Source organism: Nycticebus coucang, chromosome 22, assembly GCF_027406575.1.
Source record: "Nycticebus coucang isolate mNycCou1 chromosome 22, mNycCou1.pri, whole genome shotgun sequence".
Taxonomy (NCBI): domain Eukaryota; kingdom Metazoa; phylum Chordata; class Mammalia; order Primates; family Lorisidae; genus Nycticebus; species Nycticebus coucang.
Genome location: NC_069801.1, coordinates 1,355,698 through 1,373,365, shown reverse-complemented (window position 1 = coordinate 1,373,365; position 17,668 = coordinate 1,355,698). Strand labels below are relative to the sequence as shown.

At 57.8% G+C, this 17,668-nt stretch overlaps 2 protein-coding genes across 4 annotated transcripts in view; one reads left to right on the top strand and one right to left on the bottom strand.

Annotated features, from left to right (window-relative positions):
• The window catches only part of MMEL1 (membrane metalloendopeptidase like 1), a 32,369-nt gene extending 17,782 nt beyond the window's left edge, over window positions 1-14,587 (top strand). The window contains exons 6-23 of the mRNA XM_053576919.1: window positions 1,139-1,234; window positions 1,710-1,828; window positions 2,418-2,483; window positions 3,674-3,808; window positions 3,942-4,031; window positions 8,219-8,355; window positions 8,518-8,611; window positions 8,982-9,110; window positions 9,537-9,635; window positions 10,110-10,193; window positions 10,605-10,708; window positions 11,061-11,119; window positions 11,569-11,688; window positions 12,479-12,612; window positions 12,701-12,766; window positions 13,196-13,291; window positions 13,522-13,598; window positions 13,669-14,587. Of these exons, the coding sequence (XP_053432894.1) occupies window positions 1,139-1,234; window positions 1,710-1,828; window positions 2,418-2,483; window positions 3,674-3,808; window positions 3,942-4,031; window positions 8,219-8,355; window positions 8,518-8,611; window positions 8,982-9,110; window positions 9,537-9,635; window positions 10,110-10,193; window positions 10,605-10,708; window positions 11,061-11,119; window positions 11,569-11,688; window positions 12,479-12,612; window positions 12,701-12,766; window positions 13,196-13,291; window positions 13,522-13,598; window positions 13,669-13,768 (1,805 nt within the window). The 3' untranslated portion in view covers window positions 13,769-14,587. The remainder of the gene's footprint in view (window positions 1-1,138; window positions 1,235-1,709; window positions 1,829-2,417; window positions 2,484-3,673; window positions 3,809-3,941; window positions 4,032-8,218; window positions 8,356-8,517; window positions 8,612-8,981; window positions 9,111-9,536; window positions 9,636-10,109; window positions 10,194-10,604; window positions 10,709-11,060; window positions 11,120-11,568; window positions 11,689-12,478; window positions 12,613-12,700; window positions 12,767-13,195; window positions 13,292-13,521; window positions 13,599-13,668) is intronic.
• Window positions 14,588-14,677: 90 nt separating this feature from the next.
• Window positions 14,678-17,543, bottom strand: PRXL2B (peroxiredoxin like 2B). 3 transcript variants are annotated; one of them, XM_053576918.1, is made up of 7 exons: window positions 17,312-17,507; window positions 16,880-17,084; window positions 16,425-16,476; window positions 15,824-15,887; window positions 15,648-15,723; window positions 15,283-15,377; window positions 14,678-14,833 (listed from the first exon to the last, which is right to left on the bottom strand). In XM_053576918.1, the coding sequence occupies exons 1-7, from the start codon at window positions 17,372-17,374 to the stop codon at window positions 14,807-14,809; spliced, it is 582 nt and encodes a 193-aa protein (XP_053432893.1). In that variant the 5' UTR covers window positions 17,375-17,507; the 3' UTR covers window positions 14,678-14,806. The 3 variants fall into 3 exon arrangements, with proteins under 3 accessions (XP_053432893.1, XP_053432892.1, XP_053432891.1); XM_053576917.1 differs by having other exon boundaries at window positions 15,256-15,377; window positions 17,312-17,502; XM_053576916.1 differs by lacking the exons at window positions 14,678-14,833; window positions 15,283-15,377; window positions 15,648-15,723; window positions 15,824-15,887; window positions 16,425-16,476 and having other exon boundaries at window positions 16,486-17,084; window positions 17,312-17,543.
• Window positions 17,544-17,668: the final 125 nt, after the last annotated feature.

Sequence of the window (17,668 nt, the reverse complement as noted above, 5' to 3'; positions counted from 1 at the left end):
TTTAAAACCCAGCCTGCGGTTATGGCTGTTCTGGGTAGTGCCAGGGTTCAAGGCCAGCTGTTTACCTGGGGGTCTCCTAGAGGGTGGGGATTGTCCTAAGCAGACCTGACTGTGGGACTCATTGGGATCCCAGCATCATGGAGATGTCCCCATGACACCCCTGCTTGGGCTCATTGAGCTTGTCTGCCCTTCTCCCAGTCTGGCCAGCACCCACAGGGGACAGCATCCACTGTGTTCCCACCATTACTTACTCTTTGGCCTAACAGGCTGAACATACAAAAGGGCAAAGGCCAGGCCACCTCTAGCAGAGAACCCCGACTCACAGCCCACAGCAGCCAGGCTGGGACCCCACCCCATCCACAGTAAGCAGCCCAGATGTCAGTCAGCCATGCCTGAGATGCTGGCCTGCCTGTGACACTGGCCATCCTTATAACACCGGCCCCAGATAGCCAAGGCTTGGCTCATAACTGACAGTTGCCTGTCTAATTTTTGTCGCTGCTTCCAACCTAAGACTAAGCAAAAAGCTAAACACACCCTAGACCATCCCAGAGGTGGCAGTGCTGGTTCAAACTTCCAACCAGGGCTCCCTGGGGGCCTCCCCGTTCCTACCAGGAAGCTCTGTCACTGCCACGCCTGCCATTGATCTGCCAAATGCTGGTGACCCAATGAAGGTGCCCCCTCCCTTGCTCCCACCTCCCTAGCTTGGCAAACCCTGAAGCCTCCACCACTCACGTGGTGGTCTCCATTTATTTCTGCAGTAATCCTCTCTGCATTCCCACCTTCACTTAATTTGTGACAGAAGTTCTCCTAAGTTTCCCATCAGAAGTTCTGTTGCATATTCCATCTTAGTCTGCCCTGCTGCTGGACATGAAATCCCCCCACATCCAAGGGCCGTCCCCTTGCTGGCCACAATTCCACATGTTAGGCTCACCTGCTGGCCCAATCCAGGCTCTGTTGCCTCCTTCCCACCATCCTAATTGTCCTGGGGGCTTCTGCACTTTCATGAACCCTCCAGGATCCCCTTTCATGCACATCCAGTCTCCTGTGCCACAGAGTTACCAAGGCACTGAGGCTGTGGCCAGAGAGAGCACATGAGCCCCAGGAGTCTGGGGCAGTGACCACCCATGTCCCTTGTCAGGTTTGATAGAGAAGCGAGACTCTCAGCCCCTGCTGAACATCTTGCAAATGGTGGGAGGCTGGCCAGTGGCCATGGACAAGTGGAATGAGACTCTAGGTAAGGCCAAGGCCTTGTGGCAGCCTCAAAGACAGATGGAGGCAGACTCTGGGCCTGGAGCTTCTCGGGGGCCAAGAACTTTCAGGGGAGCCCTTTGGCTGGCTGCTCTTGGTGGGCCCCAAGAGACCCAACCCCACCAGAGCCAATTTCAGGGACCCAGGAGCCTAGACCTTGTGCTAGGGAGCCGGTGCTGGCTGTGATGGGCACCCCTGTGGGCTGGCCCTGGGCTCCCAGCTCTGATCTCGTCTCACCTGTCTGCACTCTGGCCCCCCAACCCAGGGCAGCGATGGCTCACAGCGCCAGTGCTCAGGGCTCTGAAACAGCCCCCACCCCCTGAACTCCCACAGACAGCACACACCATCCTGGGCTGGGCGGGGTCCCCAGGCTTAGGAGACAGATTCGCTGTGTGACAAGAGGCCGGGCCGGGACTCCCAGGGCCCACCTGGTCTCCCAGCCTGGGGCGCTGACTCCCCAGGCCTCAGGTGGGAGCTGGAGCGGCAGTTGGCGCTGATGAACACACAGTTCAACAGGCGCATCCTCATCGACCTCTTCGTCTGGAATGATGACCAGAACTCCAGCCGCCACATCATCTACGTATGAGCTGCGCCGGGGGGCCGGGGTAGGCCAGGTCCCCACTCCTGGCTGGGGGCTCTAGTGGGCTCTCATAGTGCAGTGGGGGATGGGCCAGGGCAGGAGCCAACAGGGGTGGGACCCCTGCAGTTGTGCCCAGGGCTGGGGTCCCGGCCCATATCCATGCCTGTGTGTGGGGACAGGCTGCTACTGATGGGGTTTCTATTGGGCCTTCTGGCCGCCCCAGCTGCATGGTGGGGCCTGTGTTCAGGTCAGCAAGGCCTTTGGCACCAGGGAAAGAAGCCTGACCTCAGAGGGCCAACACCAGCTATAGGCTGGAGGACAAAGGCAACACTTATGGAAAATGTGCATCGCACATTTGGGGGAAGGGCACCTCAAGGCCCCACAGTGACCTGTATCCCCTGTATCCCCCATCAGCCCTCCCGGCCCCCAACACTCAGCAGGGCCTGAGTCCCCATCCAGCACACACTCAGTGTCCCTTCTGGGGGCAGTGTTCCATGGGGTACAGTCTTGGAAGATGTGGCTGCTGCCACCCCAGCCAGGATGTGGGGACCCCCAGTCCTTGCCCACGGTCACACCTCTGTGTTTCCAGATAGACCAGCCCACGCTGGGCATGCCGTCTCGGGAGTACTACTTCAGTGGGGGCAACAACCAGAAGGTGAGTGGGGACTCAGGCACCGGTGCTGGACCCGGCTCCTCCTGCCATCTTAGACCCACCTGAAGCCCCCCTCTCCCCTCTGCCCACAGCTGGTATTGGGAGCACCTGCGTGGTCCATCAGGGCACTGCAGGCTGGGGACACAGATGCCACCTGTCACTTAGCACCATCATAGGGGGCCTCCCTCAACACCCTGAGCCAGGCTGGGGATAAACTGAGCCACAGCCCTGAAGGGCAGACACTGTCATCCCTGTCAGCAGTGTAGAACCAGAATAGCAGTCTGGACATGGGCAGCGCCCAAGCCCAGCTACTACCACAGGGAGTCTGTCAAGAGAGGAGGGGGCGAAGGAGCCAGAGAGTGCACGGTGGGGGTGGACTCTGAGGCCACATCAGGGCTAGGGGGTGTGCAAAGGCTCCAGGTGTGACTGACCCATGGGCAAAAGTGAGAGGGGCCGCGCTCTGAAGGAGGAAGGGCAAGTGTGGCCAGAGAAAGGAGTGGTGTCCTGAGGCCAGGGCCTGGGAGAGCCAGGCAAGGGGCCTGACTCAGAGGAGGACTGAAGCCAGGGTCAGGGCAGGTAGCTGTGGGCCAAGACTGGCCAGGGTACTGGCCTGCTCGATGCCAAGCACTGGAGAGGAGGCAGCCCCTGAGGTTCCCACCCACAATAAGCCCCCCTCTCCCCCACCAGGATCAGGCATGAGCAAGGTGGTCCCGTCCCCAAGATACACCCATCCTCGGGGTTCAATTCTTGACCTCAGGCGGAGCAGAGCCTGGCTAGGGAGACCTAGGTTAGGCCTGGCACAATAGCCCTGACCTCCACCAAGTATCTGCTTCCGGCCAGACCTTCCCACCCACATGTGGCTTTGTTCCTAGCAGCCCTGCAGGGTGGGTCTCCCACCTGTGTTGGCAGGGGACCTGTTGTTGCCTGGCATGGCCTGGCATTCAGCTCCATACAGAGTTCAGGGAAGCAGGCCCTGCCCACAGCACAGGCATCCATGGGGAGCCTGAGCTGGGTGGGCTCCAATGACTGAACAACCACCCTTCAGTGCCCCACGTGACCTGAGCCTACTGGCCAAGCTCAGCCAGAGGAGCACCCTGGGGGCTGCTCTGTGTCCACCACCCCCACCCCTCAGAAAGCTCCCTGGGGGCTGCCGTGTGCTTGGCCGCCTGGCTCCAGCCTGCGTCCTGGCCCAGGTACGGGAGGCCTACCTGCACTTCATGGTGGCAGTGGCCACAATGCTGCGCAAGGACATGAAACTCCCCAAGAACAGCCACCTAGTGCTCAAGGACATGGCCAAGGTGTTGGAGCTGGAGATGAACCTGGCCAATGTGAGGCGGGGCCTGGGGCGGGAGAGCTGGGAGAGCCCAGGGTGGGACAGCGGGGTGAGGCAGGAAAGCAGGGCCCTGGGTCCTGGGGCTGCGCCTGCCGCCTGCGCACTGTGATCGCAGGTCCTCGGTGCAGGCCACGGTGCCCCAGGAGGACAGGCATGACGTCACTGCCCTATACCACAAGATGGAACTGGCAGAGCTCCAGAGGAGGTTTGGCCTGAAGGTGAGGCCCATAGGCCTGTCCAACAGGAGGCCAGCCTGGGGTGGGCTCAGACTCCACAGGGGACATGGGAGCAGGGGAATGCTAACAAGGCACCTGACCTCTCATTCGAGCTCAGAAATACTCCCCATGGCAGAACAGAGGGCCATATATTTGCTCACCTAAACCAGGACACTGTGAGAACGAGGTGGGCACCGTTACTAATCTCACCAGGACAGTGGGGCCAACAGAGTCACCCCTTCTGTAACGTGCTATGGTTACCCCAGTTTTCTGAGCAGGAAACTGAGGCCCAGAGGTGCTGCTGAGTCCCACTTAGAGCCCCGCACGGCTCTGCCTCCCAGGTCTGCCTGAGTCTGAGGGTGCCCCACAGCCAGACTCTCAGGCCCTTCATCCCCAGGACACTCCTTACACTTTAGGGTGGGGGCTGGAGAGAAGCCTGGGATCCTGCCTGGCAGCCCCACCTTCCCAGGAGGGGCAAGGGTGCAGCTCTGCCCATAGCTAGCCATGGAGGACGCCCAAGCCAGAGAGCAGAAATTGTCACTGAATGTCTAGAGCAGTGGTTCTCAGCCTTCCTAATGACACGGCCCTTTAATATAGTTCCTGTGGATCGTGACCCACAGGTTGAGAACCGCTGGTCTAGAGCCATAGCTCTTGCCAATGATAAGACAGGGGAGTTCTGGGAGAGTCCCCTCCCGCCCCAGGGTGTCTGGTGCTTCAGAAGGCTTTGTGGTCGCCTGCTCATTGTTAGTCCCCAGGTGTCCCAGCAGGACACACACCCACTCTCAGCAGACACAAGGAGTGTGTGTTCCAGTGTAGACAGGGACAGGAAAGGGACAGTGACATTTAGACTGTGTCCAGAAGCAAGAGAGGAGGTGAGATGGAGCAGCAGATGGCCCCACGGGGAAGCTGGTGGGAAGTGAAGAGAAAGCAGTGCCAAGGGCCAGGCAGGGGTTCCCAGCCATCAGAACACAGCAGGCCACTGGGCGCTGGAAAGGAGAGAAAGGAGGTGACCGGAGGACTGACCACTGAGAAGGCTCAGACTCTGCCCTAGAAGGGTTTGGGGCGTGACAGGACATGACTTGATTCCGCTTAATAGGATCTGGCTGTGGACGAAACGGGCTACAGAGGACAGGGCAGGTGCCTGCAAGACCAGGCAAGGGCAGCAGTGGCAGCAGCCACAGTGGGAGGGAGTGAGAGGGGTGAGGGGGTTGGTGGTTCAGGTCATTTGGAAGGGTTTGCAGATGGACTGAATATGGGAAGTAAGAGAAGTCAGATGGCCTGAAGTCGCCACACAGACTGAACGGGAGCAGGTTCAGAGGAGTGTCCCAGGAAGCCAGGTTTTTGGGGGGGGTGTGGCTTACAACACTTTCACGAGGTCTGAAATTGCCCCAAAGTGAACACGTCCCTACAGCCATTCCTGAGATGAAGACTCCATCGCTACTGACATGCCAGACACCCCCGCCTCGGCCCTCCTCCCCAAAGCAGCCGCATGCTGGCTCTGACCCCCTACTCCCCTTCTGTATTTTATGGACAAGACTCCCCCTGCTGCAGGCCTGGGACCCTCCGCACATCTTGGCTGCTGAATAGCATCCAACTGCAGGGACTTGCAACAATTTATGCCCCGACCCGACTGTCTTTGGGCCTATCTTGAGGACTGTTGCAGTGCTCACGCATGTGGTTGGCAGGCACGGGGGTGCACTACCGCTGGGTATGTGCCCAGGAAACTGTCAGATCGTAGGACTGCACATGCCGGGCTGTGACAGGTGCCCTCAACATTCTTCTTTCCCAAAGTGCACGGACTTGCACTCACAGCACTGAGTGTGACACTCCCTCGCCGGCGCTGGCAGTGTCTGGTTTCTGCCTCTTAGCCACTTTGGTGGGTGTGTACTGGGCTGCTTCTGGGTCCCGTTTGTCCCCACAGACTGAAGAGGTTGGTGCTGTTCCATTTTGCTTGGCCAGCGATTGTCCCATTCTATGAAATGTCTGTCCAGTCTCTTGCCCATTTGTTCTGTCATGCTGTCCGCCTCTTTCTTACTGGTTTCAGAGTTGTTTGTATACGTCGGTTGTGCCTCTTTGGACAGAACCAAAGAGGACCTCTTTGTACAGACATCCTCCCCACTGGGTGGCTGGCTTTTTTATTTGACACGGTCTGATTAACCATCTAATGACAAAACAATCTTTTCTTCCTGGTCGGTGTCCTTTGCGTTCTGTTTAAGAAGTCTTTGTCTACTCCCAACATTGTTGAGTCACACATGGTGAGACATGGCAAGGTTTCGTTTCTTTTTTTGTGGATTTCAGGTCCCCCAGCCCTATTCATTGAGCAGAATTCTTGTTGAGCCACTGGTCTGGGCACCATCTTTGTCATAAATCATGTGTCTTTGTGTGTGTGTCTGCTGATGTGTCCCACTGGTCCTTATCCAAAGCTCTGTACTAAATCTTGGTGACATGTTTGTTCCTCAAGATTGTGTTGGCTATTCTCAGTTCTTTGCATTTTCATATAAAATTTAAATCACCTCGCCAGGGTGGCGCCTGTGGCTCAGTCGGTAAGGCGCCGGCCCCATATACCAAGGGTGGTGGGTTCAAACCCGGCCCCGGCTGAACTGCAACCAAAAAATAGCTGGGCGTTGTGGCGGGCGCCTATAGTCCCTGCTACTCGGGAGGCTGAGGCAAGAGAATCGCTTAAGCCCAGGAGTTGGAGGTTGCTGTGAGCTGTGTGATGCCATGGCACTCTACCGAGGGCAATAAAGTGAGACTCTGTCTCTACAAAAATAAATAAATAAATAAATCACCTTGCCAATTTGTCACACACACACACACCCCTACTGGGATTTGATGGGGGAGACTGCTTTGAACCTCCATATTCATCTGGGGAAGACTTGCCATCTTTACAGTGTTGAGTCTTCCAAACCATGAACTTGCTCAGTGCTTCCATTTATGTATAATTTTCTTTAATTTCTCTCAACAAGTTTTATAGTTTTTGTTCATTGTTCTGCAGGGTCCTGGAGGCACAAGGCAAGAGAGGGGGTATTTGTTTTGTATTATAAGTAGTATCATTTTGTAATTTATCCTCTTATTCTTTTAATATACAGAAATACTAACTTTGCATACAGCAAAGCTACACAATCACTTACTAGCTCTCCTAGTTTATCCGTAGATCCTTTCAGATTTTATACACATAAAACCATGGCATCAGTGAAAAATAAGTGTTTTTTCTCTTTCGATCTGTATTGATTTTACGTTTTTTGCCTCATTGCACTGGCCAGGCCTTTCAGGTGAATGCTTTAGTCAGGATGATGGACACCTGTTTCTTCCCTGAAGTCAGAAGAAGAGCTTGCGTTTTACCATTAAATTTCATTTGCTCTGGAGTTTTTTGTTATTGCTGCTGCTGCTGCAGTTTCAAGGATTCCATTTACCAGATTATAGAACTTTACTTAGTAATTTTTGGTTTCCTAATAGATGGCAAGTTTTATTAACTGCCTTTTCTGCAACTATTGAGATTATGTCATTTTCCTCCTTTATTTCATTATCATGTGAATGATACGGATTTTATTTTCAAATGTTACACCTTGAAGACATCTCATTTAGGTGTGGGATATCACCACTTTCTACAAGTAGGGCTGAATTCTATTTGCTTAATATTCTGCTTAGAATTTTCGTTATCTATGACATAAATTATACTGGCTTGTTCTTATCCTGATCTTGGTGTTGAGGTCATTCTTGGCCTCAAAAATTAAACTGAAAAGCATTTTATAATTTTCTCTTCTCTGGAGAGTTTAGTAAGATTGACAGTTTATTTTCCTTAAATATCAGATGGAATCCATCAGGTAAAGCCAGATGAGCCTGGAAATTTCTTTGTGGGAATCTTTCATATTAAAGATCCAGTCTATTTTCTTTATAAGACTGTTTGTAATTTCTGTCTCTCCTTTTGTCATTTTTTGCTAAGTTGTGTTTTTCGGGAATTTCCCCATTATACTTAAGTTTTCAAATATATTGGTCTGATGTCTTATACGCTGGCAGACCACTTGTAGTCTCTGTAGTAAAGTCACCACCTTTCCCCCAATTCTGATTATCTGCACCTTTTCTCTTAATCCTCAAATATTCCTCAGTAGGGGCTGGGTTTTCTAGATGCCTAAGAATTGTGTCTACCTCTCTGTTTTTTTCCCCTTTCTCCCCACTCCCTCTTTCCCCAGGGATTTAACTGGACGCTCTTCATACAAACTGTGTTGTCCTCGGTTAAAATCAAGCTGCTGCCAAATGAGGAGGTGGTAGTCTACGGGATCCCCTACCTACAGAATCTTGAAAACATCATCGACACATACACATCCAGGTGGGGCCTCCACACCTTTGTCCCTGCTCTCTCCTCCTCCCCTTTAAGAATTTACCCTGAGGAGGGAGGGCCCTGAGAGGGCAGCAGCCAGAACTCTCCAGAGTAGCACCTGCTGTCCAAGGGCCCCAAGCCAATACCCCCTCTCTTGCTTTGTGCCTCCAGGACCCTGCAGAACTACCTGGTCTGGCGTCTGGTGCTGGATCGCATCAGCAGCCTGAGCCAGAGGTTCAAGGACGCGCGAATGAGCTACCGCAAGGTGAGGGGGGTCCTGCAGAGGAGGCTCCCGCACTGCCCAGAGCAGGATCTGTTATCCCTCCCTTCAGTTTATGATGCCAGCCCTGTCCCTGCCATGGGGGTGGGCTCCTTGAGGGCAGAGTCCACCCAGACAACCAAGTCAAGGCGACAAGGACTGGGCAGAGGAAGAACCCCCACTCCCTAGCATAAAGGCCCAACTTCGGTCTGGGTGGGAGCCCTCCACATCTGGCCCCCACACCCATGAGATCACCCTGTGTCCCCACTGGCCCCAGGCACCCTGAGGCAGAGGGCGGGTGGGTGTGGTCAGAACAGGCCTGGGAGAAGCAGGTGTCACTGCATGAGGTGGATGAGTGAACAGACTAACTCGCCAGGCCCTGTACGGCACCACCAAGGAGGAGGCACGCTGGCGGGAGTGCGTCAGCTATGTCAACGGCAACATGGAGAGCGCCGTGGGCTCCCTCTATGTCAAGGAGGCGTTCCCTGGAGACAGCAAGAACATGGTGGGTGAAGAGCCCCTTGTGCCCTGCCCACCCTAGGGTAGCTTGCCTGGCACAGGCTTCGCATGGACACTGGCCGTGGGCGGTGGGGAGCACCCGCAGTACCCTCTGCACTGTGACTCCCATTCCACAGGGCAGCAGGTGTCTGCTCAAGGGTGCCTGGGGGCGCCAGATGAGAGGCCGGGGGAACCCTCAGCCATCCAGAGGGCCCCACTCCCGAACCCTGCAGGGTCACCTGGTGAAGGTTCAGGCTGTACATGTGGAGTCCAGGGGCAGGATCTAAGGCCCAGAGGGAAGAACCCCTACCCACATCTTGTCCAGAGAGGCCCACAGCCGAGGGCACCCTGAGCTCATCCCAGAAAGACCTCAAATGTTCGTCATCTGTCTTCCGGGTGAGACTGGGTGCCAGGGCCATGCCTGCTCCACCAGGTCAGAAAGCTCATTGATGAGGTGCGGACAGTGTTTGTGGAGACGCTGGATGAGCTGAACTGGATGGATGAGGAGTCCAAGAAGAAGGCCCAGGAGAAGGTGAGCCAGCCAGGCAGGGCCTGGGCAGCCAGCTGCATGGCCCCAAGCAGGAGAGGGCAGCCCAGGACAGATAACATCACACCCACTTGAAAGGTGTGAAGAGGTGGGTGGGGGCAACGACAGAAACAGAAGCCAAGCCCAGAAATCCCCAGTCGCTCCCAGGCACTAGCAGGGGCAGCCTGGGGAGCAAGAGCCAGAACCCACCAGAAGTCCCTCTGGATCAGGGTGACAAACAGCAGCCAAGTGTAGCCTCTTGGCCCCTTGCCAGCCCCCCAGATCCCTGGCTGTCAGGATCTCAGGCAGACAGGCTGAGCCTCCCCCCTCCACATTCAGTCCCCATTAAACCTCTTCACAGGCTGCCAGGCGGGGCTGTGCCAAGTCCCTCAGACCCTTACCCACAGGGCAAGGAGAGTGGAGCCAGGGCGCTCAGGGCCTCCCAGGTGGGCAGACACCCACAGGTCCTCCTCTCCTCAGGCCATTAACATCCGGGAGCAGATCGGCTACCCAGACTACATCCTGGAGGCGCAGAACAAGCACCTGGATGAGGAGTATTCCAATGTGCGCCCCACCTCACCCCTGGCTCAGCCCCCTGTTTGTCCCTGACCTGGCCTGTCCCCACATAGCCCCCTGTGGACAAGGGGCCCTTGATTACCCGGGAGGGCTGCTCTGTGCCAAGCACCAGCACCATACTACCCTCCCAGTGGCTAACTCAGCCATCTTGCCATGCCCTGGGTGGCTCCGGCATTACCCTCAATTTACAGATGGGGAAACTTAGGCCTTGAGGGTCTAGGGACATGCTCAGAGCCGGGGCTGCCCACTTCCCCCCACTCCACCTACACCCAGAGCTTGCTAGGCATATGCCAAGCTGCCTGGAAAGCCTTGAGCTCTTCCCTCAGCCATCGTGACCTCTCCCGTTGCCCACCTCTGGACCCAGCCCAAGTGCTGCCAATGACTGCCCCTGTCCTGTAGCTGAATTTCTCAGAGGACCTGTACTTCGAGAATAGTCTGCAGAACCTCAGGGCAGGTGCCCAGCGGAGCCTAAAGAAGCTTCGAGAAAAGGTGGACCAGAATCTGTGAGTGGCCTAGCTGGTGTGGCACGTAGGGTCCCAGGGCGTGGACAGCTCAACATGCAGTGGCTAGCTGCTGGGCAGGGGTATCTGGATGCTCGGCCAAGGTGGGCCCACAGCCATCTAGGAAGGGCTGTCAGCCCTCTTTCAAAGTGATCCCTGCACCCTTTGCTCTCAGGGGCCTGAGCTGCCCCTCCCAGAGAGGAACCTGATCTTGGGATTGGTCTGAGACACTGCTTTGGGCATGGTCACTGAAATGGGCCTCTTTGGGGAAGGCTCTGGTCAGTTGGGGTAGGGAGGACCTAGAGAGAGGGTCTCAGGAGATGTGGGCTGCAAGTGACAGGCTGGTTTATCACAGATGGATCATTGGGGCTGCAGTGGTCAACGCCTTCTACTCCCCGAACCGAAACCAGATCGGTACGTTCACCACGCGCTTCCCACCTGCACCCATGCCCTTCAGTGCCTGAGGAAGGGGCAACTTGCAACCTCCTGCCCATGCCTTTTCCTGGGGCCACCCCAGCCTGTGCTCGTCCACCTCACCCCTTGTTTCCCCCAGGAAAGGTTCACTCCACTGTCTATGAGCAGGTCAGGAGGGGGTTAGGAGATGGCAAAGACCCTTTTCCTAAAGGTGGCACAAAATGCTGGAAAGAAGCTGGGCATGCCTCCAGGGTCTGCTATGCACTGACCCTGCCCTCCTGGCCTTGGAGCCTCAGTCTCATCTGTAAACTGGGGGGCCTTCCCCTGCACCCCAGGCCCTCCCAGGCTGTGGGGTTTAGTGACAGGACCCCTGGAGGTGCTCACCCCCAACTTGGCATGCAGGAGATGTGCCCACTCACAGCTTAATCTTCACCCCCTTTTGGGGACAGTGTTCCCTGCCGGGATCCTCCAGCCCCCCTTCTTCAGCAAGGATCAGCCACAGGCCTTGAACTTTGGGGGCATCGGGATGGTGATTGGACACGAGATCACACACGGCTTTGATGACAATGGTGAGGGGCCACCCTGTTCCCATTCGGCAGCAGTGGGCAGGGGCCCATCCACTCAACCCCTTTGTGGTTTAAGTGAAGAGCTGAGGCCAGGGTCCCAGGGAGCTGCGGGGGCAGGGCAGGTCTTGAATGCCAGGCTGGGTTCCTGTCCTGGACACCGGCTCTAGACATAGAGGGGTGGACACAAGGGCTGTACCATGATCTGACTCTGCCTGGTGACTGGCCACTTCCCCGTCCCTTGACCTGTGAAACAAAGTCAGTGCCACTGCCCAGCATGCCTATTAAGCTTAAGGTGCTGGCCTGGTCCAACCCCAGCTCTGGATCTTTCCCAGCATAGCCAGCCAGCATCCCCCAGCCCAGGGATGTGCTGACCCCACATGCCAGTCCTCAACACCAAGAAGGACCATCCTGCCACCAGGCACAGGGACCCTATGTCTCAGTCATTAGGACCTTCCCTGGGCAGCCACATGTCCTCAGAGGCCATGTGAGCCCCCCACCTAGGGTTTAGAGACTTTAGATGTCACAGGAGTCCTTAAACTATGGTGCCTCAGAGACCCCCCCAGGGCACAAGACCCCAGGCCTTAACTTCAGAGGAGGCATGGAAAACCACTGAAGCCCACCTTCTATAGGTGCTGAGTACCCCAAGCACAGTCCCTGCTCTGGACTGTGAGCTCTTGCTTCTGGGTACTAGAGGAGAGGTGGGAGAGGATGGATGCTGGGCTACCATCTGCCATGTGCCGGAGGGCCTGGGGTGCAGGGGCAGGTGGGCAGCCTCATTCTTGCCCTTTCCCAGGCCGAAACTTTGACAAGAATGGCAACATGATGGATTGGTGGAGTAACTTCTCCACCCAGCACTTCCGGGAGCAGTCAGAGTGCATGATCTACCAGTATGGCAACTACTCTTGGGACCTGGCAGACCATCAGAATGTGAGCATGCATTGGGTACCATGGCTGCCCTGGGAGTTCACAGCCTCAGCCCAGGCTGCCCTGCTCCCCTCCTGTTTCCTGTGCACAGGTGAACGGACTCAGCACCCTTGGGGAAAACATTGCTGACAACGGAGGGGTGAGGCAGGCCTACAAGGTGGGTCCAAGCAGGGCCCCAGGGAAGAGTGGGGAGCATCTTGGCCAAGGCTGTGTCCTGGGAACCCTCTCCATCCAAGTGGGTGGGCAGCAGTGGGAGAGCACCTCTGCCCAGCTGTGCCCGCCCTAGCTTGCTGCCTCCAGGTGAAACTGAGACTTTGCATACCCACTGCACACATGGCCATGAGTACTGAGCATCAGTAGCTCCTTCTGGGGTGCTGTGTGCTAGGCTGCCGGCAAGGGATCCCCACAGAGCCCTCCAATGTAGGTGTTCAGAGAGCCCCTGAGTAATTAAGGTGGTGAGCACTCATGTGGGAGTGCACCAAGGGGACCTAGGCTGCAGAAGCAGGACCCCCCACTGCAGGGACAGCTGAGGACTCTGGAGCCCTGGCAGAGCAGGCCCAGGCCCAGCTCCCACTCGGTGCCACAGGCATACATGAAGTGGATGACCAAAAGTGGCAACGACCAGCAGCTGCCTGGACTGGATCTGACCAATGACCAGCTCTTCTTCATCAACTATGCCCAGGTAGCAGCCACAGTGCTCAGCCCCACCCACCATCACCAACACCTCCAGAAGGCCCATACCTGTGGTGGGTGGGGGCCCTGGGGCCATGAAGGGCAGCCCTGCAGACCCCAACCACAGGAAGGCTTACTGAAGGACAAAGATGGGGGGGGGAGATGGGGAGGAGCAGTGAGAGCTGCTGCAGATGTGGGCGGAGAAGAGGCACCCCCTCCACTGCCCCTCACCTCCCATAGGTGTGGTGCGGGTCCTACCGGCCAGAGTTTGCCCTCCAGTCCATCAAGACTGACGTGCACAGCCCCCTGAAGTACAGGCAAGTACGCCCGCCCCTGCGCCCTGTAGCCCCCCACGCACGCTGCGTCTCACCACCCACCTGTCGCCAGGGTTCTGGGCTCGCTGCAGAACCTGGCCGCCTTCTCGCAAGCCTTCCAGTGTACCCCCGGCAGCCCCATGCACCCCAAAGGGCGATGCCGCATCTGGTAGCCAAGGACTAGCCGCGCTGCGAGGCCCTTGCCCACCTGCCGCCCGGAGGCGCCTGCGAGGAGACAGTGCCACCGGGATCCGCGAGCGCCTGCGCCCGGCCTGGAGCACAACTGCCACCTGACTCCCGGGATGGTGATGTCCAGCGCGGCGCCCCTCCGCGCCCACCGCAGGCTTTGCGCCCCCATCGCAGCCCAGTAGACACCATCAGCTGTCTTCCAGCCACTCTCCAAAGCACTGCTCTCAAATGCCCAGAGCTTCTGACTGAACTAAGTAAACGCTTCAAAGAAGTGGGAGCCTTGTCTGTGGGCAGGGAGGGCACTAATCAGGTGGTAGGGGCCTCTGCAAAACCAGGGCCCAGTGGGGAAAGTGGCAGCTGGGAACTCCCAGGGTCCTAGTGCTGGACCCAGCAGTGACCAGGATACCCCAAATGCCTGACTTCAGGGACCACACATTCAGATGGAGGGGACTGAGTTTAAGAGGTGGGCCCAGGGGAGCCACAGCTGGTTGTCTGCCAAAGGAGATCCCACCTGCTGTGGGCTTTTAAGGAACTAGGCAGAGGAGGAAGGTCTGGAGCAGCAGGCGGGCAGGGCAGGGGTGGGAGGGAAGCAAGAGACCATCAGGGAGCCCACTGTGATCATCTGGGGTGGCTGAGGGAAGCTGGTGAGGCACAAAGGTGGTCCTCAGAACCTGCCAGGCTGTCAGTTGGGCTGGGCATGTGGCCTTGGAAGTGCCAGGGAAGTGAGGTTACAGTATCCCACGTACCATCAGTCCCCCCAGAGGGACAGAAACTTTCATAGTGGGAAGATGACATCGTGGGACTCACAGTGCCCCACCAGCCTGAGGAATCCAACAGACAGTGAGGCCGGAGCTGAAGGGGACTCAGGACTCAGAGCCAGTGAAGAAACACACTACCCAGGAACTGTAGTTTTAATGGCTTGCTGCTGCCAAGGTCAGGCAAGATCAGGGCCTGGCCCAGGGGCTCCAGATGATTCTTGGAATCCAACTCCTGGCACACCCAAGGCAGCATATGTTGGGGCGTCACCTTCCACATACCTCCTTGTCACACTGCAGAGACAACAAGGTCACCAGGCTGGCCCCACTCGCCAGGGGCCAAGAGGAGCTGGGCCACCTACCCAAATAGAGGAGGGGCATGGTGGACACTGGAGATGGCCTGGCCCATTGGTCACTCCCCTCCATTTGGGGAATAGGAAGTCAACCACCAGTACGACAGGGCTTCCTTGGATAAACCCCAGCCCTCCTGAGGCTGAGAGGACAGGCCTTTCTCTACCCCCACAGTACCCTATGTAGTGACCATCTGCTTGGGAGGGCCCTGCTGTGCCTGCCTACCTGGCCACCCTGTCCTTAGCCCCTCTCAGCATGTTCCTCTCCGAGTTCAAGTGACAGAAAGCCCAAGAAGCTCTAGCTCAGCTCCTGCCACACAAGTGCTCATCCCAGGGGAGTGGGGGAGGGGTGGCTAATGAGCTCACCTGAGGTGGTGGCTCACTGGCACACACCTCCATAGAGATGCCCAAGGCTTGCAGGATGCTCTCCTGGGGGACATAGTCACCTGGGGACTTCTGGATGAAATGCAGCAGCACTTTGTCACCACCTGCAGCAGCAGGCAGGTGGTCAGGACCCCTAGGAGGCTGCCTGCCCCTTGCAGGCATGTGATGAGGTCATGACCCCACACAGTTATAGAGTGAGCTGTTCTGCCCCAATCCTCAGCCCAGCCATGGCACTTCTCAGGGCTGGCCCATGCTGCAGAGGAGGAGCCATGTTGAGATTGACAAGCCAAAGAGCGGGCCAAGGTGCAGTCACCAAGTTCAGAAAGGCATTCCCCCTCCCCCCACAGGCTCTGGCTCAGGCCTTCTGGACCCACCTTTGCTGACCACCAGCAGCCCTCCACTCTGCAGCAGGTCCCCAGACAGGTTGCCCTGGATGCCAACTGCCTTAGCCTGGAAGGAGTGGGGCAGGACCTAGGTCAGTCTTAGAGGAAAGGCCCCAGGTGCCTCCCTCCCACCTCCCCTAGCCTGTTCCACCTTGACCATCACAGACCTTGGCAGCCACATCACGCACAGGCTTCCCAAGGGCAGCCGGCAGGATACTCAGGCTGTTGTACCTGGGAAGACATTGGCTCACAGGACCAGACTCTGCCAAAGCCTAAATCCCAACATCTACCCCCCCAACCCCGTCTTGACCAGATGCACTGACCAGTCACGGGGGCTCAGAGATGACTTGGGACAGCCAGATGAGGAACCAGCAGACTAGGCCCTGGGGTCTAGGGTGCAGGGAAGATGACAGTGCCCCAGATTGCGTGTACCTGAGGATCTGTCTCGGGAGGGAGCCTGCAGCACAGGCACCAGAAGGCTGGCATTGCCCCTGCTATGGCACCAGGCTCCAGCCCTGCTGGTAGAGTGGGTCCTGAGAAGCCTCATTACAGACACCCGACACCACAGGGAGAACCTAGCAGAAAGCTGGCCGGAGCTGTCTAGGCAGCCAAAACTGACCTGCCTGGGCAGGCCTGAGTGAACAGCAGAGCAGAGGCGGCAGGGAGAGGAGGAATGCAGGAACAGGTGCGCCCTGGGCTCCTCTGCCAGCTCTGTAGACTCTACCCCTCGGCCCCATGCCACCCCCGTGGGTGCCGACACACACTCACCGCTTGAAGCCGAGCTCCTTATAGACCTGCTTGCTCTCATCCAGGTAAAGCTCTGGAAAGAAGAAGCCACAGGTGTGTGCCCTGGCCTTGGCCCTAACCCCACCTGCCACCCAGGCTCACCCTCCTGCATCCAGCTGCCCAGCTCACCCACCCAGGGCTGGCAAAGGAGAGCAGGACTGAATCCCTGTTCAGAAAAGGGGCTGAGATCCAAAGGTAACAGGTGGGATGGGAGGGACAGAACTTGCCCAGCCTCTGCCACTGGGCCCAGGGGCTTTGCAGGGCACACAATGGCTGCCAACTGGGGGACAGGGAAGCAGGGAAGAGATGAGGGCCTATGAGCACATCAAGGCCACACAGAGAAGTTACAGGGCTGGACAAAGGGGGATGCTGCATGCTCTGAATTTGGGGAAGGGTCTCCCAGACAGTAGGGATGGACGATGGGGGAGTGGGGGCACCTCCCGTGAAGTAGCCTCCGTCCAGGAATTCCTGCAGGCCCAGGGTCTCGGGCCCCACGCCCACCAGGCGCACGCCATGCTGGTCCAGGAGCGCCCTGAGGCTGCTTAGGTCTCGGGCGATCCAGCGACACACCACGCAGCCGAAGCGCCGCAGGCCAGCCACTACGCACGCCCGCTCCCGCCACAGGCTCCGCAGTTCCACGGCCTGCCAGGCAGCCGTGTCAGGAGGTCGGGGTCGACCCCGCCAGCTCCCGGCACCCCCAACACCACCCCAACCCGTGCTCCGCTCGCCCGGACCCCGCAGCCAGCACCGCCCACCCGAGCCTTCCGCCCAGGACCCCAGCCTCGGCCCGGGATGGAGCTGCAAGGGAGGGCTCCAAGACAGATGTCAGGGGCGCGCCCACCGACCACGCTGCGCCCTCGTGGCCTCACCTCCCCGGTTACCGCATGCTTCAGGACACAGGCGCCCACGCGGCTAAGGTCCACGGCGCTCATAGCAGCTCACGGTTCCCAGCTCCTGGTTCCCGGCTCCCGGCTCCGGCTCCGCGCTCCACTGCGCCCGAGCCCCGCCCCTCTCCAGGCCCCGCCCCAGATGGCCGCCAGACCCGCCCCCGGGCCTAGGCCCTTCTCGCCATAAGCCTCCCCCCTCCACCGTACGGGGGCGCCTTGTCCCTGACCCGCCCCAAGAGGCGGGTCCCACGCCTGAGGCCGGGACGAAACAGGCCACTTATTTGTATTATGCAGAAGCCAGGCAACCAATGGCGCAGGAGGCAGTGCGCCTGCGCAGAG